Raw genomic sequence first — 22,828 nt, 5'->3', positions numbered from 1 at the left:
CAGCTACACGGTCATTATCACGCATCTTATCTACTTTGCATATATTTACACTAATCCAATAAAATTGTCACTTATAATATCACAAAAATAAATATAATAAAAAAAAAAAAAAAAAAATAAATACTAAAAATATTATATTAACCTAGATACAACTAAACACCAACAAGAAGAAGTCATACCAAAAAACAAAGACATTAAATATCAAGACAATTAATTAATGTAATAAAAAAACAAAAAAAAAAAAAAAGTCAAAAATTAAAAAACAAATATTTTTTTTTTTATTTATTAATATAAAAGTGTTTAATATATTCCGATAAAAAAACAATAATGGTATCCGCTGGAGGAACTCAACAAAAAAACCTTCTTTCCAAAATATTGATTGAACAACACGAAACTACACAATACTATACATGTTTACTACAACAATTAAGACAATCTAAAATCTTATAAAAATTTAAGAAAAAAAGCCAAAACATTGATATTTTTTGAGAAGAGCGTATAAACGTAGACGACATAGACCCAATTTATAACAAAAAAACAATGCCTTTGATACCACCTGCCCAGGGAAAGTCTTAGAAGTCTTCAAACCGTTGGAGATGAAGAAAGCGCAACCCAAACACTGCCACCGAAGATAAAAGATAACCCAATATAATGTTGAATTGATATTTTACAACAGGGATAATTTAATTAACAAACGGATTTATAACTCAATAATTATTTATACAAACTAAACAATGAAACTGATATTAATATAAACGAAAATGAACATTCGGCCAAGCGATAATTATTCGGTTCTGTAGTAAAATGACAGGGTCATAAAGGAGAGATGGGAAAATTTAAGGGCATATTGCAGTTCGAATGTCCTGGAATTATCGTCACTAAAGCGTATAGTATTAGAGTCGAGTGTAATTAGACCAGAAAATTTACCTGAAACTATGCCATCAATCTGGACTATTTTACTTTTTTATAATAACTTAAAACTAAACAAAAAAAAAAAAAAAAAAAAAAAAAAATCACAAAAATTAAAAATTTGATATTTCTAGGCTCAGGGTTTATGCCTATTACGGAAGGAAAAAAATAAAAATTCTTCAAAATTATCCTATGGATCAAAAAGTTAGCTTTGATAGCCACCCTTTTATAACCTTTCTAGAATTTTTATTTCGTCTCTCTCTTTTTTTCAGATGCTAATCCAGTATTGACTTGTATATAAGAACCAATAAGAAGGAGAGGTGGTCTACAGGTTTTTTTTTTCTAAATTAGATAATAAAATATGGGGATAAGCATTACATTTGTATCTCTGGATATTTATTTAGAATTGAAATTGAGTTCCTATATATTGAATAGATTATATTGTTATCTCTCTGACTTTATACCAAAAACCGGATGCGTCTCAAGAGTGGTTCACGCCTATAACTTTTTATTTTTTAAATTAAAAAATGAGATTTGGTAGGTAAGTATATAACATAAAATTAGGATTAGATTGTCGTATTCAATTGTTTTTGGTCACTTCCCTGTTCCACCGGAAATATAGCAACTTTTTGATTTGGTTCGGTAAATGGCAACCTCGATTTTCTTACATAATTCCATAGAAAATGGACATGAGTAGAAAAATACACTTCATATGATCTCCTGTCCTCTGACAATTATTGCTCATAATTGTTTTTATCTTTGAAATTTTACACCAGCGTGTCATAACCGACAATCTTGAATCGAAATTTCTTACCAAAACGAAGTGTAGTTACAAAATTATTAGTAAAATAATCTTTTCTCAAATGATCTAAGAGCCCCGTCGCGTCGTTCCAAGTTTTAAAAATTATGGATATAATTAAAAACTACGATTTGGGCATTTTTTATCTGTCCCCAGGACAAACACGTATAAAACACTAGGACGAGCAAACTCTTTTTTGGTTCCAAGGTGGGTTCACTTTAGAACAAATTTTAACACAGCCATGGCGTTTTTAACACAGCCATGGCACTCTAGATTGAACAACCTAACCTAACAGCCTATACAAACCTTTTTTTTTATAAAAAAAAAAAAATTAGAGGCAAAAAGGTTAGACATCGTGACATAGGTTTCATTCTATACACGTGAGCACTGTGAGGAATCATTTTCCTGCGAGCTCTTGATACAGTAATTTCGTCTGTAACTAACATTAAAATTCTCATTAGTTCTACTAACTAGATCCTATAGCATAATACTAATTATTGCTTTTTACTTTTGTCCTGCATAGGTTCCAACATGACAAAAACATTTTTTTTTTTTTGAAGTTTTTTTTTTTTTTAAAAATTATTTTTTTCTCATATTCCCTTATTAATAACCTTTTTCATATTTTTTTTTTTTTTTTTTAAATTTTTGTAAACTAAATAATTCTCTTCAAACTTCTCTTATGGTGTACAAGACCTCGTAAAGATCGATATTATTTTCTTCATTCGGTCCGCCGAGCGGTTTGGAGATCACCTTCTAGGACGTTTCCAGTTCACTTTTCCCTCCACAATATTAGTTTTTCTATTTAAAATAAAACAAATAAAAAAAGTGTTAATGCTCTGTTTTCTCCAATTACTATATAAACAAACACTAGCGTTCTGCCACCCCGCGACTTCCGTTCCGTCGAATTTAATCATTGTAAATGATGATAATCAAAGCAGCAAAGCCAAGAATTTCCCATTAACATAAAGTAAAACTGGACAAATAAAATGTATCTCACAATTTAATTGTCAGCATTGAGAAAAAAAAAATAATGGCAATATCTAATTCATAAATAACTTGGTAATAGTTACGCGGAAGAAACTAAATTTGGAGTTCTATAAAATTACCATTGAGTGTTCGAGGGCATGGCACAAAAAGTACAAAAATATATTATTAAACTAACATTAAGTGTCAAATTCTACGAATGTAACCATAGAGTCCCGGTATACAGGGTTGTTCTGCTCACAATATACGACACGGAGTATTTGTAGCTAAACGATTAAATTTCTTACAAACTGTAAGTTTTAATTTCGTTGAAGGACTATTTTAGAGTTACAATTTAAAAATAATTTCACAATATACAGAGTGTTCCCAAACTCGGTCCCAAATAAGTAAAAAAAATATTATAGTTGAATTTACTATTTAAAAAAAAAACTGTATATTTATTTCCATTTTTAGAAGTCTACGATTGAAATAAAGGTAAATTTGAATAAGTTTTATCGCACTTAAACCTAACCGTTTTGACAATTTTTCAATACTTTGTGATAACTGCCAAGCAAAAAAATTTAAACTTCAATTTTTTTTTTTTTTATATTATTATAGTTTTAGTACTAAATATATACTGAAGATTATTTAGTTGATCAGATAGTGTGTTGTCAATTAATAAAATCTATCACTAACCTTATAAACAGAGTGTTCGAAAATCTTTATATTAAATAATTACTAGCTTTTAAACGGCAATAACTTGATTAATTTTAAAATACAACACCATTTATTATTTTACGTTTTGAATCGGATGCACAATTAATTGCTTATCAAATTTGTATTATACCATTTTACCTTAATTGTTTTAATAATAAATTATTCTAAATTAAATATTGATTCTGACTCAGAAATCAATAGAATAAGTTATGAAAATGAACGTCTCTTTGTTATAAATAAGCATTCTGTCCCAAAAAATGAAAAAAATTTATAAGGTGTTACTTTTTACCACACTGTCTAATACACATATAAAATCAGTTTTTTTTTTTTTTTTTTTAATTATTATTAATCAACGTAAACAGTCATTAATGTAGTTTGAATACTGGATCATATTAATTGGTCCTCTTTAACACAAAATATTTTAAACAGTTTTTTTATCTTAATGAAATAACAAACTTATATGACAATATTAGTATCTGATACTCTTTGGAAAATGTGTTACATCTTTTAAAAATACGAAAATGGTCAATATTCCATGTCTATAGTGGTAAATGATGTCTAAATTAATTAGAAAATGATTTTTTTACGAAACCATTTGAGAGAAAGGTGAAAAAATGGTACTAATACACTTACCTACGACTAGCACAATTAAATTGATGCATCTGATTCTAACTAAAAGTTATAGAGGTGTTCCACTTAAATGGTAAACAAGTTATTAGCCGTTTAACGCTAAGTACTTTATTTAATATAAATTTTAGACACTCGTACTAAGGTAGTATTTTTTTATTGTAAAAAAAAAAAAAAAAAAAAAAAAAAAAAAAACTTCAGTAAATATTTTAGTATAAAACTTCGATACCCTCGGAGGAATGAAGCCTTAAAATGTGTTTACTGCAATTTCATAAAATTGAAAATATTTGCAAAAACGGTAAGGTGTAATAAACTTTAAACACATATCCCTTTATTCCAATCGTAGAATCTAAAAAATTAGAATTAATATACAGGTTTCATTAAAAAAAACTACAACTAAATAATTATTTTTTACTTATTTGGGACACTCTTGTATCTTGTAAAGAATATTTTAGATTGTAGCTCTACTAGTCCTTCAACGAACCCAAAACTTTTTTTTATTTATTATTTGTACAAAATCTAATTCGTTAGCTACAATACTCCGTGTATACTTTTTATATTAAAATCAAAAAAAAATTGTTTGTATTTTTTAACTCTGGAACACATTTAATTTTGCATTAATTAATGACACCAATTTTTTTAATGCAACTTTTGTACATATAAATTGATTCTTTTTTCTTTTCAGAATTAACATTGTCGTCGGGAAAGTCCAGCAAATATTTGGGGTAGCTGATTCTATTGACCTGGGGAACCACTTATTCCAAAAAACATCTACATGTCCTAGGAATGTCATCTGGAATTTTCCGATAAACTAATGTCTCCAATTTCCAAAATTTAACAATGTGTCGAGTTAAATTTTGGAAAAACAACTCAAAAATAGATCTGTTTTCAAAAACAAACAAAAAAAGATCTCTTTGCATATAATAATGTTTTAACGAATTTGTGATTATTTCTGTATATATGAAGGAACAAGTTTGTAGAATATTAGAAAATAAATAAAAAAAAAAAAAAACATTATTATTATTATTACTTTTGCAATTTGATCCTTTATGTATGAACAAACTTAGTTTAAACGCTTTTATACTAACAAAAACTAAATAACAGTTTTAGTTGGCTTTAATACTTATTATAAAGAAAACTATATTGTAAAAAATTGAACCCTCTGATTAAAGAATTTTTGTATGTATAGTCGGTTTATACTAAAAGATAAACATATTCTTAGAGAGTTAAACATAAATAAAATACATATTTTGGAAATACAATAAATACGTATTGGAAAGAAAAATTATATTAATAGAAATTTTTGCATGAAATTTTATATACAAAACTATACACGAATTTTTCGTAGAGAATTCCTATAATAGCCTAAGAAATTTTATGTCAAAACACATGAAATTATTTTTAGTGAAAATTGAGCTCGTGCATATTTATTTGCAGGATAAATATGAACAATAACAATTAACAAGAAGAATAATCATGTTTTTTGACATAAAATAACTTTTAAATTATATAAACAGATACGTAAAGTATATTAGTCCGTCTCAATATACCCAGGGATCACTGAAATATAGTTGTCTAAGTAGATAGGATCCTCCTGGTTAAAAAAAAACTATAAAGATGCATTAAAGTTATGAAAAGTACTTAGCAATAACTTAATGTAGAAAGTTGTACTTTAAACTTATACCGTTGTATTTTTGTTTTGCAAATAATCTCCTATACAAAAGACTCCTGGTTTTTTACTAAGAGAAATAACAGAAAAAATGTATTTTGAGACTACCAAAATAAAATATTTTTTTGACAAAATGGTGAAGGTAAATTTTTTTTTTAAATTACCGAAAAATATAGTTTAAAATTTAGTATTGACAATTTCTACTTATTATAATGAAAATGCTTTATTTCTCTTAATAGAACATTGGTAGTGTTTGACGCAAACTATTTGGCTAGTGATAAACATATATAAAGTTAAAGGAAACCAATGTAGTTTAGATACTAGTACTTTTTGTCCCTCTATACAAGGGATTTTGAAGACCGAATATCCTTACTTATATTTAGAAATAGTGGCCTTTCTACTAATAGTAATAAACGAACGTATTCCGCATGACTACGTGCGAAAAAAATATTTGAAAAAGAAAAAGTTACTAGTGTTTTCTGAACCTTTTTTGCTACAGCAATTTTAAAGCCCGAGCTGTACTTATAACAATATTTACTTGGCAGTCGAAATAATAAAATATTTAAAATATATATTTGTTTTAATAAACCCACTAAAATTCTGGTACCATTGCTATTTTAAATACTTTACAACAACCACAATGTTAGAACTTCTTGGTTTACAGCAAAAACTGAAGAATACGAAATTCAGAAAAATACTAAAAATTAAAAAAAAATTAAACTATCCGTTGTAGATTTCAGTTTACAACGTTAAAATATGCTTATGTTATGGGATTTGTAGGTTGAAGAATAATTTCAATAATATACAGGATGTGTCTTAAATAAGTGCATTTTTAGGGGTAGTAAATTTTGATCCCAGAGACGTCATGAGTTTTTTAGTGACTTTTTTGTTAAATTTTGTATTTTTCGAAAATGTTTTGGAAATATTTTTAATTTTCAATTAAAAAACATGATATCTTGATAATGTGGTAACACAAGTGGTAGATTAAATTTAGAGGAATGAAAACAGAAAAAAACCCTGTTCTCAAAATTCAAGCAAAAACATTTTTTTGAATTTGAAAAACAGCGAAAAGAAAATATATTTCTTTGATCTATGTAACGATTATACCTATCAGCTTTGAAAATATTTGCGCTTATTTCAGACTCACCCTGTATAATAAGGTACCATTTAAATAAATTATTTCAGAAAAATAGACTTTTAAATACTACAGGGTGAGATATTAATAGGGTGATATACAGGGTGGTCCGAACTGTATTCCGGAAACTTCGGCAGCATATTCTGCAGATAAAAATAAGCAAAAAAGTTCGTATAAATGTATGCCCTAAAATGCTTAGTTTCGGATATACAGGGTGTAGAAGTTTTATTTTTATTTCGATTTTTTCCAAATAATTTATGAAGTAACGACAAAATTTGAATGAAAATTGATGTTTGGGGGTTTTTTGATATGAGAAATTTGATTTTGACATCAATAAGACTCCTACTTGTAGATGGCGCCACCTACATATTTTTTAACTGGTTTGGAGACTAATAACTTTGCGTCTGTACCACCCTGTATAATATATAGTATAGGGTGAGTCTTAAATAAGTGCAAATATTTCCAAATTTTTTTTGGAAATTGAAAGTGGAATTTGGCACTATCAATTTCCAGAAAAAATTTTTTTTTGCTTATTCGGTAAACCACCGGATCTTTCCTGGGTTTTCCTACTTGTAAATTTAATCTACTACCTATCTTGTCATATTATCAAGAAGTTATGATTTTTAACTCAAAACTAAAAAAAATCCCAGAATATTTTCAATAAATTCTAAATTTTCCAAAAAAAAATTTCGTGCAAATAACCTCATAATCGTGTTTCTGCGGTCAAAATATACTACCCCTAAAATATTTGCACTTAGTTAAGACTCAACCTGTATATTTAAATGCAAACATCATAGAAACGTGATAGAATTGTCAATTGTTTTTTTCAGTATTCAAAAGTGAACCATTAAGTAAAAAAATCAGTAGGCGCCGAAAGCAAATGAGAGATTCCATTAATCAAATCAAGTGAAGGTAAATGAATGAAAAAATGAAACAGGTTTATGTTGATGGAAACGACTACTGTGTGGCCTTCCAAAATATACGTTACGCAATAAAACATTTAAAAAAAGACATTTACCCTAATTATATTTTTTGGTTTAGCTGGTTTATCGGTAAAACCACTATCAGTGCCACTCATTATAACCGAAATGTCAACAAAGAATTTTAAGAATAAATGCTTAGTGACAGTAGTAGATCTAACTATCCAGTTTATTCAGTTTTCTTCGCACTTATATTAATTTATAATAAGAAAATATACTATATTATTATTTCCCACATACAATACATTTCAAGTAATCTAGAAATATACCAAGCATTTTTTTATTTAAAGTCTTGCAGTAAAATTTGTAATACCAAAGTCTTGTAGTCTGGCAGCAAGACAAAGACCAAAGCTAGACTCTGCAAGATCAAGATCAGGGAGATCTTGGTCTCGGTCTTTCATTTGCTCATAACTAACCGTAACCAATAATTTTCTTAGTTTGGTCCATCGAGGATCTTCCTCTTGAACGTTTACCATTTTTATTTAGTTCGAAATTTGCCGAAAGTATAACTAAGGTATGACTGAATATTTTGGTTGGAAATTTAATGGCGACTTTCAATTGCCTCAGAATTGACAAGTAAATATCTGAAACAAAACGTATAAATCTCAAAAACAAAATGATTTTGTAAAGTACACATTTAGGACTACAACATAATTGTCAAATATGCAAAAACGATTTTCAAAAATAATTTGAAAATAACGGGGGAATAAGCAAATTCCATCAAGTATAAAAATTTTTGACCCACTGATATATAATATACCGTTTTATGATATCTCTAACAGATCTTGACTAATTTGAGAAAATCTACAACAAATATCTCAAAAACGTATGTAAAGTATATATTCAGGACAACAACATAATTGTAAAATATACAATATCTATTTTCCTTTTTTTTTAGTTAGATTATATTGGGGACGAGTATAATTATTGTGAAACTGTGAGCTGTAGAATGTAGAATGAATGGGAGGAGGGTAAATCACCGCGACCTTAAAGAACTATTGTGTCCCCTGTTTACTAATAATAAACTTACTAAACTAATTACTAATAAACTCGTCATACAGTCTATAACACATGATACACGGACACGAGGATTTTCCTGTTGTAGGAAGGACAGGGTATTACCCATCCTCCCCTTACAACAGATGTTCTTCCTCCGAGGAGTGGACATCTACCTCCTACGCAGGTATACACCCTTCCAGGGTTGGGTTTAGCTCTCCGTGCTCTTCACACTCGAGAAACTTGACTCCGGCTGAGATACCCGTGAGGTGGAGGCTGGAGGATCTGTCTCCATTTTCTCCACCTCTTTAACTTGGTCTCTCCTTAGACCTGATACCGGTGTTGTCCCGAGTCTATAATGGATGACATATCTCTCTTTCTGGTGGATGTTTCTTAGACCCAGCCAAAGTGCCAGAGAGGATTTCACTAGCACCTGACTAGGAGCTTCCCCACCAACGACAAGGTCTCGCATCTCCTAGAGGAACTTGTTTATAATAATTTTACTTGGGAATCTACTGACAGACGGCTTTTTGATATCTCCAACAGATTTTTAGGCGAATTGGAGAGATTCTTAGACGAATTTGAGAAATCTTCAAAATAATTTCTAGCACGTTTTAACAACAAATATCTCTGGATCAAAAAGTATACATTCAAGACAACAACATATTGTAAAATAGGCAAAATCTTTTTTTTTACATTGGGGTATTGGGGAGTTAAAAATATTTGTAAAATTGTGAGTTGACTATAAAAGTGTGAGAGACCCACAACGAACTTTTGTGGGTCCCCCACATAGGCCCGCAAAATATACAGGGTGGTGCGAACTGTATTCCGGAAAGTTCGGCAGCATATTCTGCAGATAAAAATAAGTAAAAAAGTTCATATAAATGTACGTCGTAAAATGCTTAGTTTCGGAGATACAGGGTGTAGAAGTTTCATTTTTATTTCGATTTTTTCTAAATAATTTCTGAAGTACCGTCAATATTTGGATAAAAATTAGTGTCTGGAAGTTTTTTGGCACGAGAAATTTGATTTTGATATCAATATGACTCCTACATGTAGAGGATGTCACCTAAATATTTTTTAACTGGTTTAAAGATTAATATCTTTTCGTCCGTACCTGTAAAAAACTAGTGAGTAAAAAATATACATTACGATATACGACGTTTTTTACGTAAAAAAGATCTCTTGGTAAAAATTTTATGGGTAAGGGTTCTCTAGATATTTGGAATCGAAATTATCAATACCTGTCATCATTGACATAAATTAAACACTTTTGACTAAATAGTTATCAGACTGAAATCATAAATTTGAAACATTTTTGTGCCAAAAGTTCAATAGAAACTGTTTTATCATCATTTTTTTTTTCGAAGAAAAATTTATAATTATGTAATTTGAAAAAATAAAAAGTTCCAATTTATAATTTCACTCAAATCTCACAACCAAATCATCAAATCTCACACCATCAATCACTTACAACCAAACTATCTACTTAACATAATACGTTTATTTTTAGTCAATAATATCATGTATTGACTATTTCCAAATATTCTAAATATCTTGAGAATGGTTGCTCGTAGCAATTTTTACCTTTAATTTTACCAAGAGACATTTTTTACGTAAAAAATCACGAAAATGCATATTTTTTCACTCAGTAGTTTTATACAGGTACGGTCGAAAACTTATTACTCTTCAAAACAGTTAAAACACATGTAGGTGGCGCCCCCTACAAATAGGAGTTATATTGACATCAAAATCAAATTTCTCGTGCCAAAAAGCTCCTAGACACCAATTTCCATCCAAATATTGACGTTACTTCAGAAATTATTTGGAAAAAATCGAAATAAAAATTAAATTTCTACACCCTGTATATCTGAAACTAAGCATTTTATGACATACATTTATACAAACTTTTTTACTTATTTTTGTCTGCAGAACATGCTCCCGAAGTTTCCGGCATACAGTTCTATAAAATAACTAGCCAGGGTCCCATTTTAGATTTATACTGAGTTAAGATACAAAACGGCACTTCAATGAATAACTTCTATCTCGCACTTCCTACTCTTTCTTCTTTTTCTAACAACAGAAAAAAACTAATGACAGATAGTCTCCGGGCTATAACAAAAAATTAATTACGCACATTAGCCGGGCTAATGGGGGGCGCGGGCCTATAATTCGGCCGGTAATTATCTGGGCGATAGTGTCGAGCGCACCCGAGTGGGGCACACGTGAAAAATCGACGCCGACGAAAACCCGCCTTTTCTGGATAATTTCTAATGCCATAAATATTCGTGTAATGCGCTCCTATGGCCGTTGGCTGTGAATGAGATAGGGCGCTAACACGTCGCGTTGCCCTTCTGCCTTGTGTAAATCTCAATTTTTTCTTTTAGGTCTTGTACAGGCTCAGAGTAATAAAAAGACAGATATACTGTTTTCATAAAATATCTTAATGAATACTTCTTAATAGGAACATACTCCATATAGAGCGTAGACAACATTTTAATTAAGTAAAAAGAACTCAAAATTACCTTTCCAAAAATATAACACACGTGATATTTTGTTATTCCCTTCTGATATACAGGGTGTTCTAGAAATAAGTGCAAGTAATTTAAGGTGTGGTAGATCTCGATAAAAAAAACATATTTTCTCTTTATCGTTTTTCAAATAAGCCCAAAATAACGGAGTTATTTTACTTTATAAGTTTCCAAAAAAAAAAAGATTTTTTGCTAAAATTTTGAGAACCACTGGATCTTTTCTGTATTTTCTTTCTTGTAAATTTAATCTACTACCTATGTTGCCATATTATTAAGAAATTATTTTTTTTAATAAAAACTAAAAAAATTTCCAAAAAAATTTTCAAAATTTTTATTTCGCGAAAAAAACATCATAGGCGTGTTTCTGGGGTCGAACTATACTACCATTTAAAATACTTGCATTTATTTCTGGTACACCCTGTATAGTACCCTTCGCAATACATAATTTTTATAAGTTCGTTTTATAAGTCATTCTATTCAGAGTGTCAGTTTCTATGAATAAAGTTAAAAAAATACCGAGGGTGCCATTTAAAAATCAAAAGTTATATATATATATATATATATATATATATATATATATATATATATATATATATATATATATATATAGTCATTTCCTGTGCAACAGGAAATAAACAAAAACAATTAAATGCGTCAATCAATCCTAATTTATGTCAAATACTAACATACCAAATCTCGTTTCTTTATCTGAAAAAATAAAAATGTTATAGGGGTGAGCCACTTTTGAGACGCACCCGGTAGACAATATTCAACAGGCAAAAGAGTTAACAAAAAACAAAATTATTAAAAAATTAAAATAAATACAATAAAAGAAATACTAGAAAAAATAATTTACCAATATATCACCTCATATGTTTATGAAAAGGTCTATTTCGACAAAGTATATTTCAAAAGCAATATTAATTGGCATATGACATTTTTACCATAAATTAGGTATACCTATATCAAAAAAAACTTTCTAAAACTAGATGTAGGTACAAAAAAGTTCTTTTAATATTCATACTATCATAGATATTGTGCAAGGTTTTTATAATGGTTTTTCTTTTTTTAATATGCAAGCTTGCTAAACGCAATGGCAAAACCAACATTTGCATTATATTTTACATTATTTAAATAAACTAATCCATTAGGCAATAAATACAGTCAATTAGAAACTTGCTTGAAATATAAAAGATTTTGAAATAAATGTTTTAACATCTACAAGCATATATTTGATTATCATATTTTTATTCAAGCCAATGCAATGCTTCATTAAGTTATAATTATTGTTAAAAATGGCAGACAACATTTAGTGTGTTATTTTAGCTATTGTTCTTAGAAGAATCTAATATGGTTATTAGAATTTTAGAATTTTAGAATGAGTGGGAGGGGGGTTAATCACTTCGACCTTACAGATCCATTGTGTCCCCCTTTCTTGAATCATAACTCATCATACAGTCCCAGGGCTTTGACAAAAGCCAGTATCTGGGACGGTTTTATAGAGGGTAGTTCTTCATCTCCAATATCAGTCGTACCAAAATTCATGGCACGAATGGTTGTCGTCTCGGCGCACTCAGTGATGAGGTGTACTGGTGTTTCACCATCTTCCCCACAGAATCTGCATTCGCCGTTTCTTCTTAGTTTCAATCTACTGAGGTGTTCATTGATGAGACAGTGTCCTGTTAAAACCCCGTGACAATCCGAAGATTATTCTTACTCAGACCCAGGAAGATCTGTGAATTTTCTTGATCATAAGCCCTCAGAAACTTCTTCGAGTGTCTTAGACCATTGCAAGATTTCCATTCCAGGTTGCGGATGGAATCTTCCAAATTCTTGAGTTCCGCCTTGAGTTGGTTACCACTTGGAAAGCAGAACGGTTCTGGTCCAGTTAGTGGAGTGTTCGCTCCTTTCCTAGCTAGATTATTTGCTTTTTCATTGCCTTCTATCCCTTGGTGAGCAGGCACCCAGTGTAGGAGGACTTTGTTTTCTTTGCCTAATTTATTCAGCTTCTCTATGCATTCTTTGACCAATTTCAAATCGATTGATACTGAGTTGATCGCCTTTAACGCTGCTTGACTATCAGATAAGATGGCTATTTCTTGTTTCCGATAGTTCCTATCTAAGATAAGTTGTACGCATCTCTCGATAGCGTAGATTTCTGCCTGTAGGATACTAGGGTAAGTGCCCATTGGTTCGGAGTAATTAGCTCTCGGCGCAAACACTCCGATCCCTGTTCCCGTATTGGTTTTGGAAGCATCAGTATACCAAGTTATGGTATGGTCTTTTAACTGCTGGGCAAGCGTTTCGCTCTTCCATCCTTCTTATTGCTCATACGCTAATATGGTTATATTTCCGACATAATTATTATCCAATCTAATCTGTACAGGGTTTTATTAATACTAATATTTGGAAAATTCTAAACTTGAAAACATTAAAATTTGTAAACTGTTTAAAATATCGATAATTTAATGTTAATTTATTTAGAATTAACTTTTTCCGCGTTTTAATAAAAACAGTTTAATTTAATTTATAGAAAAAAAAACGTTTATTAACGATCAATAAATGTTTAAATAATTGCCTTTGTTCTGTAATAATAAAAATAAAATCGTCAGACCTCCAAATTTAGTGATAAGTTATTTTACTCGAATTCGTTTCGAACTTTTGGAGTTTTTCTTTGAAACTATCGCCGATTGCAAAAACCATTTGGGTCAATAAGCAAGCAGTTACCAAGCCGCAGTTGCGAAGGTTATTCTTGGTGCATAGTTTCGATTGAGTAGCTAAATAAGGCTATTTGCAAAGATATATAATTGTTTATAGCAATGGCGTAGCGAAAAACTAGTCTCAGGTGACGTCAACATTGTAATCCTATAAGACAGTGAAACCTGAACCGTTGTTTCTTGTAGTTACTTTGGTTTACCAGTTTTATCATTTCTTGCCTATTGTCGAAATTGTAGAAATGTTTATATTATCTGAACTGATATTGACTTGACTATTGAAATTTGATACAGTAAATATAAGATTTAATTTTTTTATAATAATTGTTATAATATAATATTTGAAAATACATACAGTTTTTTCTTATCAAGGAGGACAATTTTTGAGGCATTTGTTGTCGTGTTACTTTCAACCCTTTGAACCCCAGGGCACCTACCCCTAAAATTTTAAATGGCAACCCCTATTTCTTTTACCATTTTTGTGTTCCTTATAAAATTCTCAAAAAATAATGCAGTTTATGTAGAATTCTATAAGAAACACAAAAATGGTAAAAGAAATAGGGGTTGCTATTTAAAATTTTAGGGGTAGGTGCCCTGGGGGTCAAGGGGTTGAAAGTAACACGACAACAAATGCCTCAAAAATTGTCCCCCTTGATATGTAAATTGACGTATTTCGCCAAATTTTCATACTATCATCGGTGGAGGCAATATTAAATACTGTTCGTTTTCAAATTGTCACCCTGTTTACAATACTAAGTAAAGCAAACTTAAGTATACAATTGATGCAAATGAATTATCACTAAAGCGTCATCGTTGCTATACGCTGTTGTTATACAGGGTGTCCCAGGCTAAGCGTGCATTAGAAGTTTCGAGAGAACTACAATATCTAGGTCGGATGTTTTTTTGCACACCATTGTTTCACAATGAGATATATCATTTAAAAATATTTTCAATATGGTGACACTTTCAGAAATACCGGAAGTTGGCTACAACTTCCTTTTTTAAATGGATACTCACAGTTCCATGACAGCTACGGCCAATATTATATGACATTCAAACAATTTAGTTTTTGAAATAAATAGCCACATGTCTTCTCTTTATGTCCCAGCAACTGTGGTAATCACTAAATTTGACGTTTAGACTATACAAGTTTTTTTGACAGGCAGTTTTTTTCGCCAAAAATTTTAAATTTTTTTTTTTTTCAAAAATGTTAGGTATAGACTGTTTGATATCAAAATTCGTAAAATTTTACAGAGCATTTAAGTATGTAATAAAAAATTAAGGTACCCATTTAAAATAAGAAAGTTGACATCAACTTCCGGTATTTCCGAAAGTGCCGCCATATTGAAAATATTTTTAATTGATAGATCTCATCATACTATCATGTGCAAAAAATCTCCGATCTAAATATTGTAGTTCTCTAGAAACTTCTAATGCACGCTCATCCTGGGACACCCTGTATACCTATGTGAGTAATGAACTGACATATAATTTCAGTCCGTATGTTGGCCATCGGCATTTAAAGAAAATAACAAAGCTTCCACTGCCCAGTTTTGCCTTGAGGAAAAACTGTATCTGTGTATCTGTCTTTATTCATAACAATTAGCTAAATAAAGTTATTATTTTTGTTCTATTTTTGAAAGAGTATTATCTATTTAACTAAATGCAAAATTATCTTGAATCCTGAATTTATTCATGTTAAATTAACTCTAATTTAAAGCTATTTGACCACTCTGTATCTACACAACTGTTCTCACGTGTTAATAAAACCAAATTCGCAGGCAATTGCAACACATGATTCGATACTGAATGGTATTTATACGCACATGACTTGCGGGAAACACTTTCGATTCTGTGTTTAACCTTTTGATCGAAGCTCACTCTCCTCCGTGACTTTAACTTGAATGTTGACCCAAAAACTTGAAAGGCTCGCGGCGTTTCCTCTTCCAGTAATAATGGACGGGTTACCAGCGGCTGATTTATAAATACAGTACTTTTATACGAATAAATCAATAAATTTTCGTTATTTTATATAACTAATAGATGCTCTCTCTTCAAATAAGTGTTTAATCACATATAAACTAAGGAAAAAGATCAACTTTGATGATAAAGTGTTGTTTAAATGCCTTACTTTGTTAAACCGTTACGGCTCTTAAGAGCTCTGCAACCGAACCAATGAATTAACGCGCTTAATCGAAAAATTAATGTCAGTTACATTAATTTGCGACATTTTCGGACCTATTGTGGTCCTCTTTTGAGTCTTAGGTTACATTCTCCAGTCTATCCTTTTCACAAAATCTAGCAACTTGAAGACTGAACCCTCCATATAGCTCTCTGTCAGTGGCCTATCATTGCCTATTACCGAGAGCCGCACATTTGCCAGGCTGTCGCACCGACCTAAAATGTGTTGTTCCGTTTCTTCATCAGATTGAAGAACCTGCACATGGCTTCGTCCGACAAGCGCATTAGTTTTAGATGCCTATGCTTACAATGCCCTGTTAATAGACCCACAGGCTTCTAGTAAGATTTCACAAGAAAATTATTTGGTTTTGTGGATCTTAGAAGATATTGAAGTCCTTACAAAAAATACAAAAGTAAGTGACTTTAAATAATAAATATTTTATTTATTGGTTTGCGTTTTATATAAAGTTTCTTGGATACGCCACTGCATATTAAGTAACCTTGCTTCGAAGAAAACGAAACTGATAGAATGTCTGATGATACAAGCGATATTACTGATGCTGTACCCTTATGAAATTGTGATTACAAGCCGAAGCCTAGAAGGTCTGAAGAATATTTGCTTATGAAAATATAGGTAACAGCCGATATAAAAAAAATCGCTGATGAATATGTCAGAATATAGCTCCTATGGTATAGAAGTTATATTTGACATATTCGTATATTCTGACATATTCGTATACTCTGACAGCTTGGGCGGTTTAAGAAGCATCCCCAATCCGCTATCTTGTGATAATCTACCCCGATAAAAAATAAGCTTGTGGCAACACTGGGTGACTGTCATATGTAATTCAAACCAATAACAACGAGAATATTCGTATAATTTAATAAAATTACTATTTTATCTATTACTAATTATTATTTGTAATTGAGCTGTAATTTCTGTATTATTAATCCGGTAAATGATGGAGATAAACAATTGTGATTGATTAAAATTTTATTTTAAGATGAAAGTTTTTTCATTCTGAGCATTTGAATAATGCATTGAATGATGACAAGACAAGTGAAATCTGTCTAAAAATGACAGCGATTTAGAGTGTCAATCCACACGTGTAATAACTAGAAGTGCATATTGCCATATTTAGTTATTTTTCTTTTATAAACTTATCACACCAGCGCCATTTTGACCTATGTCCAACGATAGACCAAAAATGGCTAGAGAGATAAAAACTTATCACTATTATATAGTTTAAATAAACGTTCTAACTAGACTAGTACTGCACAAGTAAGCTTTTACCCGGTGCCATATCCGTACCGCAGAACGGAACAAGCGCGAGACCACCGATCGAAAGCAATCTCCACATTCAGCCGCGCTCCAACGCAAGGGAGGGGAAGCTAATCCTTAATTTAGGGGACAAACAGAAATAATTATCGATATAGCAATATTTTGTAGTGGCTGTTCGTAAATCGAACAGTTAATAACAATTTTATTGTTGGCGTGCCTACGCGTTAATCGCGTGCTCTTATCAGAATACGTTGACCTAAGCGCACCAGTTCATATCAATTGTTGTTGTTGTTGTTGTGAGTGGAATAATATATTATGGATATGTGCTCCAGTTAAAGTGACGATATTTTAAATATTTTTAGATCTAAATCGGTGAGCTTATCATTCATTTTTATTTTTTTATATTCATTTTTATTAATTATTTCTTATTGTTGCGTGTAGAATATGTAATTCAATTAAATAATTACTATTTTTTTAAATATTTTTCTTTATAATTATTTTATTCAATTTTATCAATCATTTTTTCATTATTTTGAGACGAATATGTGACCCAGTTAAACTGTAACTATTTTTTTAATATGTTTAGATAAAAATAAGTAATATTTATAATATAAATATTTAAATATTTTTATTTATCTTTAATACAGCGTATACCAATTTTAATTTTTTGTATCTGTAACAAAGATCTGTAATACCTTTGTAGGTAATTTGTGCCTTCGTGGTCTACAACATTTTTCGTGGAATTAGCGTTTTTATGACAGATATGTTGACAGAAATTTATTATAACAAGGAAGTTTTTGAATTCATGATATTTAAATACATAATTAAATGGCAATAATAAAATTAACTAAATCTTATATATGAAAATAAAAAAAGAAACAATTTTTAAATAAAATGACAAAAAAATACTGAAACTATATATCTAAAATTCCGCTAAAATTTTAAATAATTATTTCTGTCATAATGAAATCTAGTTAAATATCTATGAAGTAGTTTAATATTACAAATTCCACATTTGTTATAATCAAGTACTATATAAGATTAATATTATTAATCATAAAAATTAAAAAATTAATCAATATTTCGTTCAAATATTCAATCTATATTTATATAAATGAATCGGTTTTATTTTTGCAAATTTTGTGATTTAGAATTAACTTAAAGAACATAATTTTATTTAGAAAATACTATCCTTGTGGATTTTCTTCTTTATAGTGTTTTTTTTCACTCTCCTCTGTATAAACATACCGGGTGCGTCTCAAAAGTGGCTCACTTGTATAACTTTTTTATTTTTTTAGATAAAAAAGTGAGATTTGATATATGACATAAATTAGGATTGATTGACGTATTCAACTGTTTTTGGTTACTTCCTGTTACACGGGTAATAACCCCTTTTAAATGACACCCTCGGTATTTTGTTACTTTATTCGATACAAAGTGACACTATGAATAGAATGACATAATTATATGTCAATTTTCGACATTTTTACTTAAAACAAAATTGTATTTTAAATTCCAATCTAGAGTGCCATGGCTGTGTTAAAAACCCTAATTTTTAATCAAAGAGCCTTGGAAAAATAGATTTGATTGTCTAATGTTTTAGTACCTTGTTCTGGCCGGGTAAAAAAGAGGCCCAAATCGTATTTTCAATAATATCTCAATTTTTTCAAATGGAATGAGGGTAGCTGATTAGCATATTTCAAAAAATCATTTTTTTTTTTCGAATAATTTGGTACCACCACACACTTGGTATTTCGAGTCAAATTGTCGTTATGAACAGTATGTTGCAATTTCAAATAAGCCATATTTTAATATGTCAAAAGTTGACATATTATAAGTCATTCTATTCAGAATGTCATTTTCTATCGAATAAAATAACAAAATACCGAGGGTGCCATTTAAAAATCAAAAGTTGTAGTCATTTCCGGTGAAACAGGAAGTACCAAAAACAATTGAATACGTCAATCAATCATAATTTATGTCATATACTAACATACCAAATCTCGTTTTTTATCTGAAAAAAATAAAAAAGTTATAGGGGTGAGCCACTTTTGAGATACACCCAGTATAGTTTTAGGCCAGTATAAATCGTTGATCTACCTTTTCATATCACTTTAACAAAAATATTACAAGTTAATATCTAGTTTAATTTCTATTTTTTTAGTATACACGATTGTCCCAATATTCAATAGACATAGAACTACTATGTAATATTGGAACACCTGTATATTTAATAATTAAACTAATTACGATTAGTCAAATGGTTTAAGTAATGTTATAATTTATTTTCATTTTAAAACTGAAATTTGAAAAACAGTAATTTAAAAAAATAGACAAATTTGTTTTTATTATAATAATTGGGCTAGATTTGGAAAAACAATTTAATATAAAAAAATAATAATTAAATAATTTTTATAATTATTTTTTGTTTCATAAAAAATTAAATATTTTTTATGACAGCAGCAGACTGATTCTTAATTTTGAGTAATAATCGTCTTTAGATATTATGTTTTTGATTTAATCAAAACCAGGTAAATATTTTTTTTTATTTGAATAAAAAATTAAATAATATTAAATAAGAATATTATTAACCAATGTTAAACATTACTTCAACATTGCTAAATATATTGGTTTCACTAAAATGAATTAGATTTTAAAAAAGCCAAAAATTGTGTAAACTAATATTTTACAACTTTCCAATTTTGAACTAATTTTGATCACTTTTAATTGTAAAAAGTAATTATTCTACTTTTTTTAGTATTACTTAAATAAAGAAAAAATTATCTACAATTTTATTATTACTAATTGAATAGCTTAATTTAAGTAGATTTCTTTATCAGAGCACCTCTTTCTTTAATCATAATAAGATCTGTTTTTATTCCATTTATTTAGTAATTTCATTGATTAATAAGCTTTTTTTAATGTTCTTTTTTCAATAATTGTTATCGACATTTTTGTACATGATTTATAGTTAAATCACTATCTGTATTATAATTAGTTTAATTAATATATTAATTATTACGGTTGATTTTTTTTCTTTATTTTTTACGGTTATTAGAACAATTATTTTGTATTGACCTGTTTTATTCTTTAACTAAGGATAAAGAAATCATATTCAGTTTTTGTACTCTATATCGTTTAGTTTCTCTATTGATTAATATAATTAAATATTTTTAACTTATTTCGAATTTTTTGATGTCATTACAAATACAAACTATGTCATCAATTAAATTGAAAAAGCATAATAATAGGTATAGTTGAAAAAAATCAGTATGCACTATTAAATTCGAAATAGATAATACTGCTTTATAAAAGTGCATAATTTTACTCAATAAACAATTAGGTATATTGGTAATTACCATAACTAATAACAAAAGGAATAACTAATGAGAAAAATGCCGACAAATAAATTAAACTGCACCTCAATACGAATAACAAAAGATACCGGTCAGCTGATCTTGTTCTTTGCGGTTTCATAGCGATTGGCCTCGGGATATAGGTTCAGAATTATGCAATAATAAACATAGAGTTCAAAGAATTAGAGTGCTCCAACGAAAAATTTTTAAAATAGCTCAAATATAAAAAAAAACTTATCTATTGTTAAATACAGAATCAACAGCTTAAAACCAATAATAGTTAATTAATATTAAACTAATTATGGCCATAATTATTGTTTTTATAGTTCAGGTTTAATGACTATTATTATTAATTCATTAGAAAAATAATGGGGGTAAAATTAACAAACAATTTTCTTCTCTTAAACAATATGGTACTGATACCTAATGACATTGGTTTTTAAATATCATAAAATTTTCATTTTCTTCTTTATATTACCCCTTACAATACAGGGTGAGTCTTAAATAAGTGCAAATATTTTCAGGCAGGTAGACCAAGTTAAAAGTTTAAAGTTATTTTACTTTGAAAATTTCCAAAAAAATATTTTTTGCTAAAATTTTTAGAACCACTGGATCTTTTCTGGATTTTCTTTCTTGTAAATTTAATCTAATACCTATGTTGCCATATTATCAAGAAATTATGTTTTTAACTAAAACTAAAAAAAAATTCCAAAAAAGAATTCAAAAAAATTTCGAATTTTGAATTTTTTTTTCGCAAAGAAAACACTTTATTTATGTTTTTCTTTTAATTTTCTGAAACGGTATGAAACTTAAAAAAATCAACCATATTTTTATGTTTTTTCTTTAATTTTCTCTGAAACGGTATGAAAATTTTAAAAGTATAAACGGGATTAACCATTTTAGAAAAAGCAAAAAAACAGAAAGACCAGTATTTCAAATGCAAACTTCCATCTTCCATTATGGTTCTTTATATTCTATTGGGCGTCAAAAAATAGAGGGTGTAAAAAAATAAAAACACAGATTTTTTAGTTAGTTAATGAGAACTTATTTATAACCACTTATTACATCAAATAAACTGCCATTTTTCCAAAAGTTGCCTGGGCAAACAAAATAAAAAATAAGCACTAAATAAGAGATAGTAGAAATTTGAAAAATTTTTCAAAAAAAATATTAAGAAAACTGGTGAAATTTATTTGAGACTCTTTATCTATTTTCTCGTTGGCTAAAATAAAAAGATGTAAATACCCGTGCGTGTGTATGGCAGGACTTAAGTACAGTGACCAGGCTAACACCAGGTCCGCAGACACTTTTTTTATTCTTTGAATAACTGGGTTAAGGTAAGAGTAAACGATGAGACGTTCTGAAATTATGACTTGGCAAAAAAACCTACTAATAGAATTCGAGGAATTAACTTTACATAAATATAAAATTTATTAGTTGGATCTTTCTGTAATAGCCTCTGTATAATTACATAAAAATATTTTATGTAAAATGCTCTTCCTATTTTGGACAGCTACCCTCCTCTAGAAATTCAAAAATTAAAGTTACCGAAGATTTGTTCTACTGAATTTATTTAAATGAATGTTTATTCAATGTTTTTAATAGATACAATAATTTTCCTCCACCTTCCTGTTACATCGACTTGCCCCCTCTAGGCCATCGGCTGGTGACGCTCTATATACAGGGTAGGTCTTAAATAAGTGCAAATATTTTTAGGGGCAGAATATTTCGACCCCAGAAACAAGTCTATGAGGTTTTTTTCGCGGAAAAAAGTTATGAAAATTTGTAATTTTTTAAAAATATGGATTTTTTTTAAATTTTTACTTAAAAGAAGAAGAAAACTAAGAAAAGATCCAGCGATTCACAAAAAATAAGCAAAAAATAATTATTTTTCTTTTGAAATTACCTATTAGTAAAATATCTCGGTTATTTTGGACTTATTTGAAAAACGGTAGAGGAAATATGTTTC

General features: G+C 29.2%; 1 protein-coding gene across 1 annotated transcript in view; it reads left to right on the top strand.

Annotated features, from left to right (window-relative positions):
• The first annotated feature begins 16,750 nt into the window (after window positions 1-16,750).
• The window catches only part of LOC115887720 (inactive hydroxysteroid dehydrogenase-like protein 1), a 26,258-nt gene continuing 20,180 nt past the window's right edge, over window positions 16,751-22,828 (top strand). Inside the window, exon 1 of the mRNA XM_030907193.1 lies at window positions 16,751-16,783. Coding sequence (XP_030763053.1) covers window positions 16,751-16,783 — 33 coding nt within the window. The remainder of the gene's footprint in view (window positions 16,784-22,828) is intronic.

This window comes from Sitophilus oryzae, unplaced genomic scaffold, assembly GCF_002938485.1.
Source record: "Sitophilus oryzae breed Bouriz unplaced genomic scaffold, Soryzae_2.0 scaffold_612_pilon_pilon, whole genome shotgun sequence".
Lineage (NCBI taxonomy): Eukaryota > Metazoa > Arthropoda > Insecta > Coleoptera > Curculionidae > Sitophilus > Sitophilus oryzae.
The sequence above is the reverse complement of the archived record's forward strand: the minus strand, read 5'-3'. Positions and strand labels throughout refer to the sequence as shown.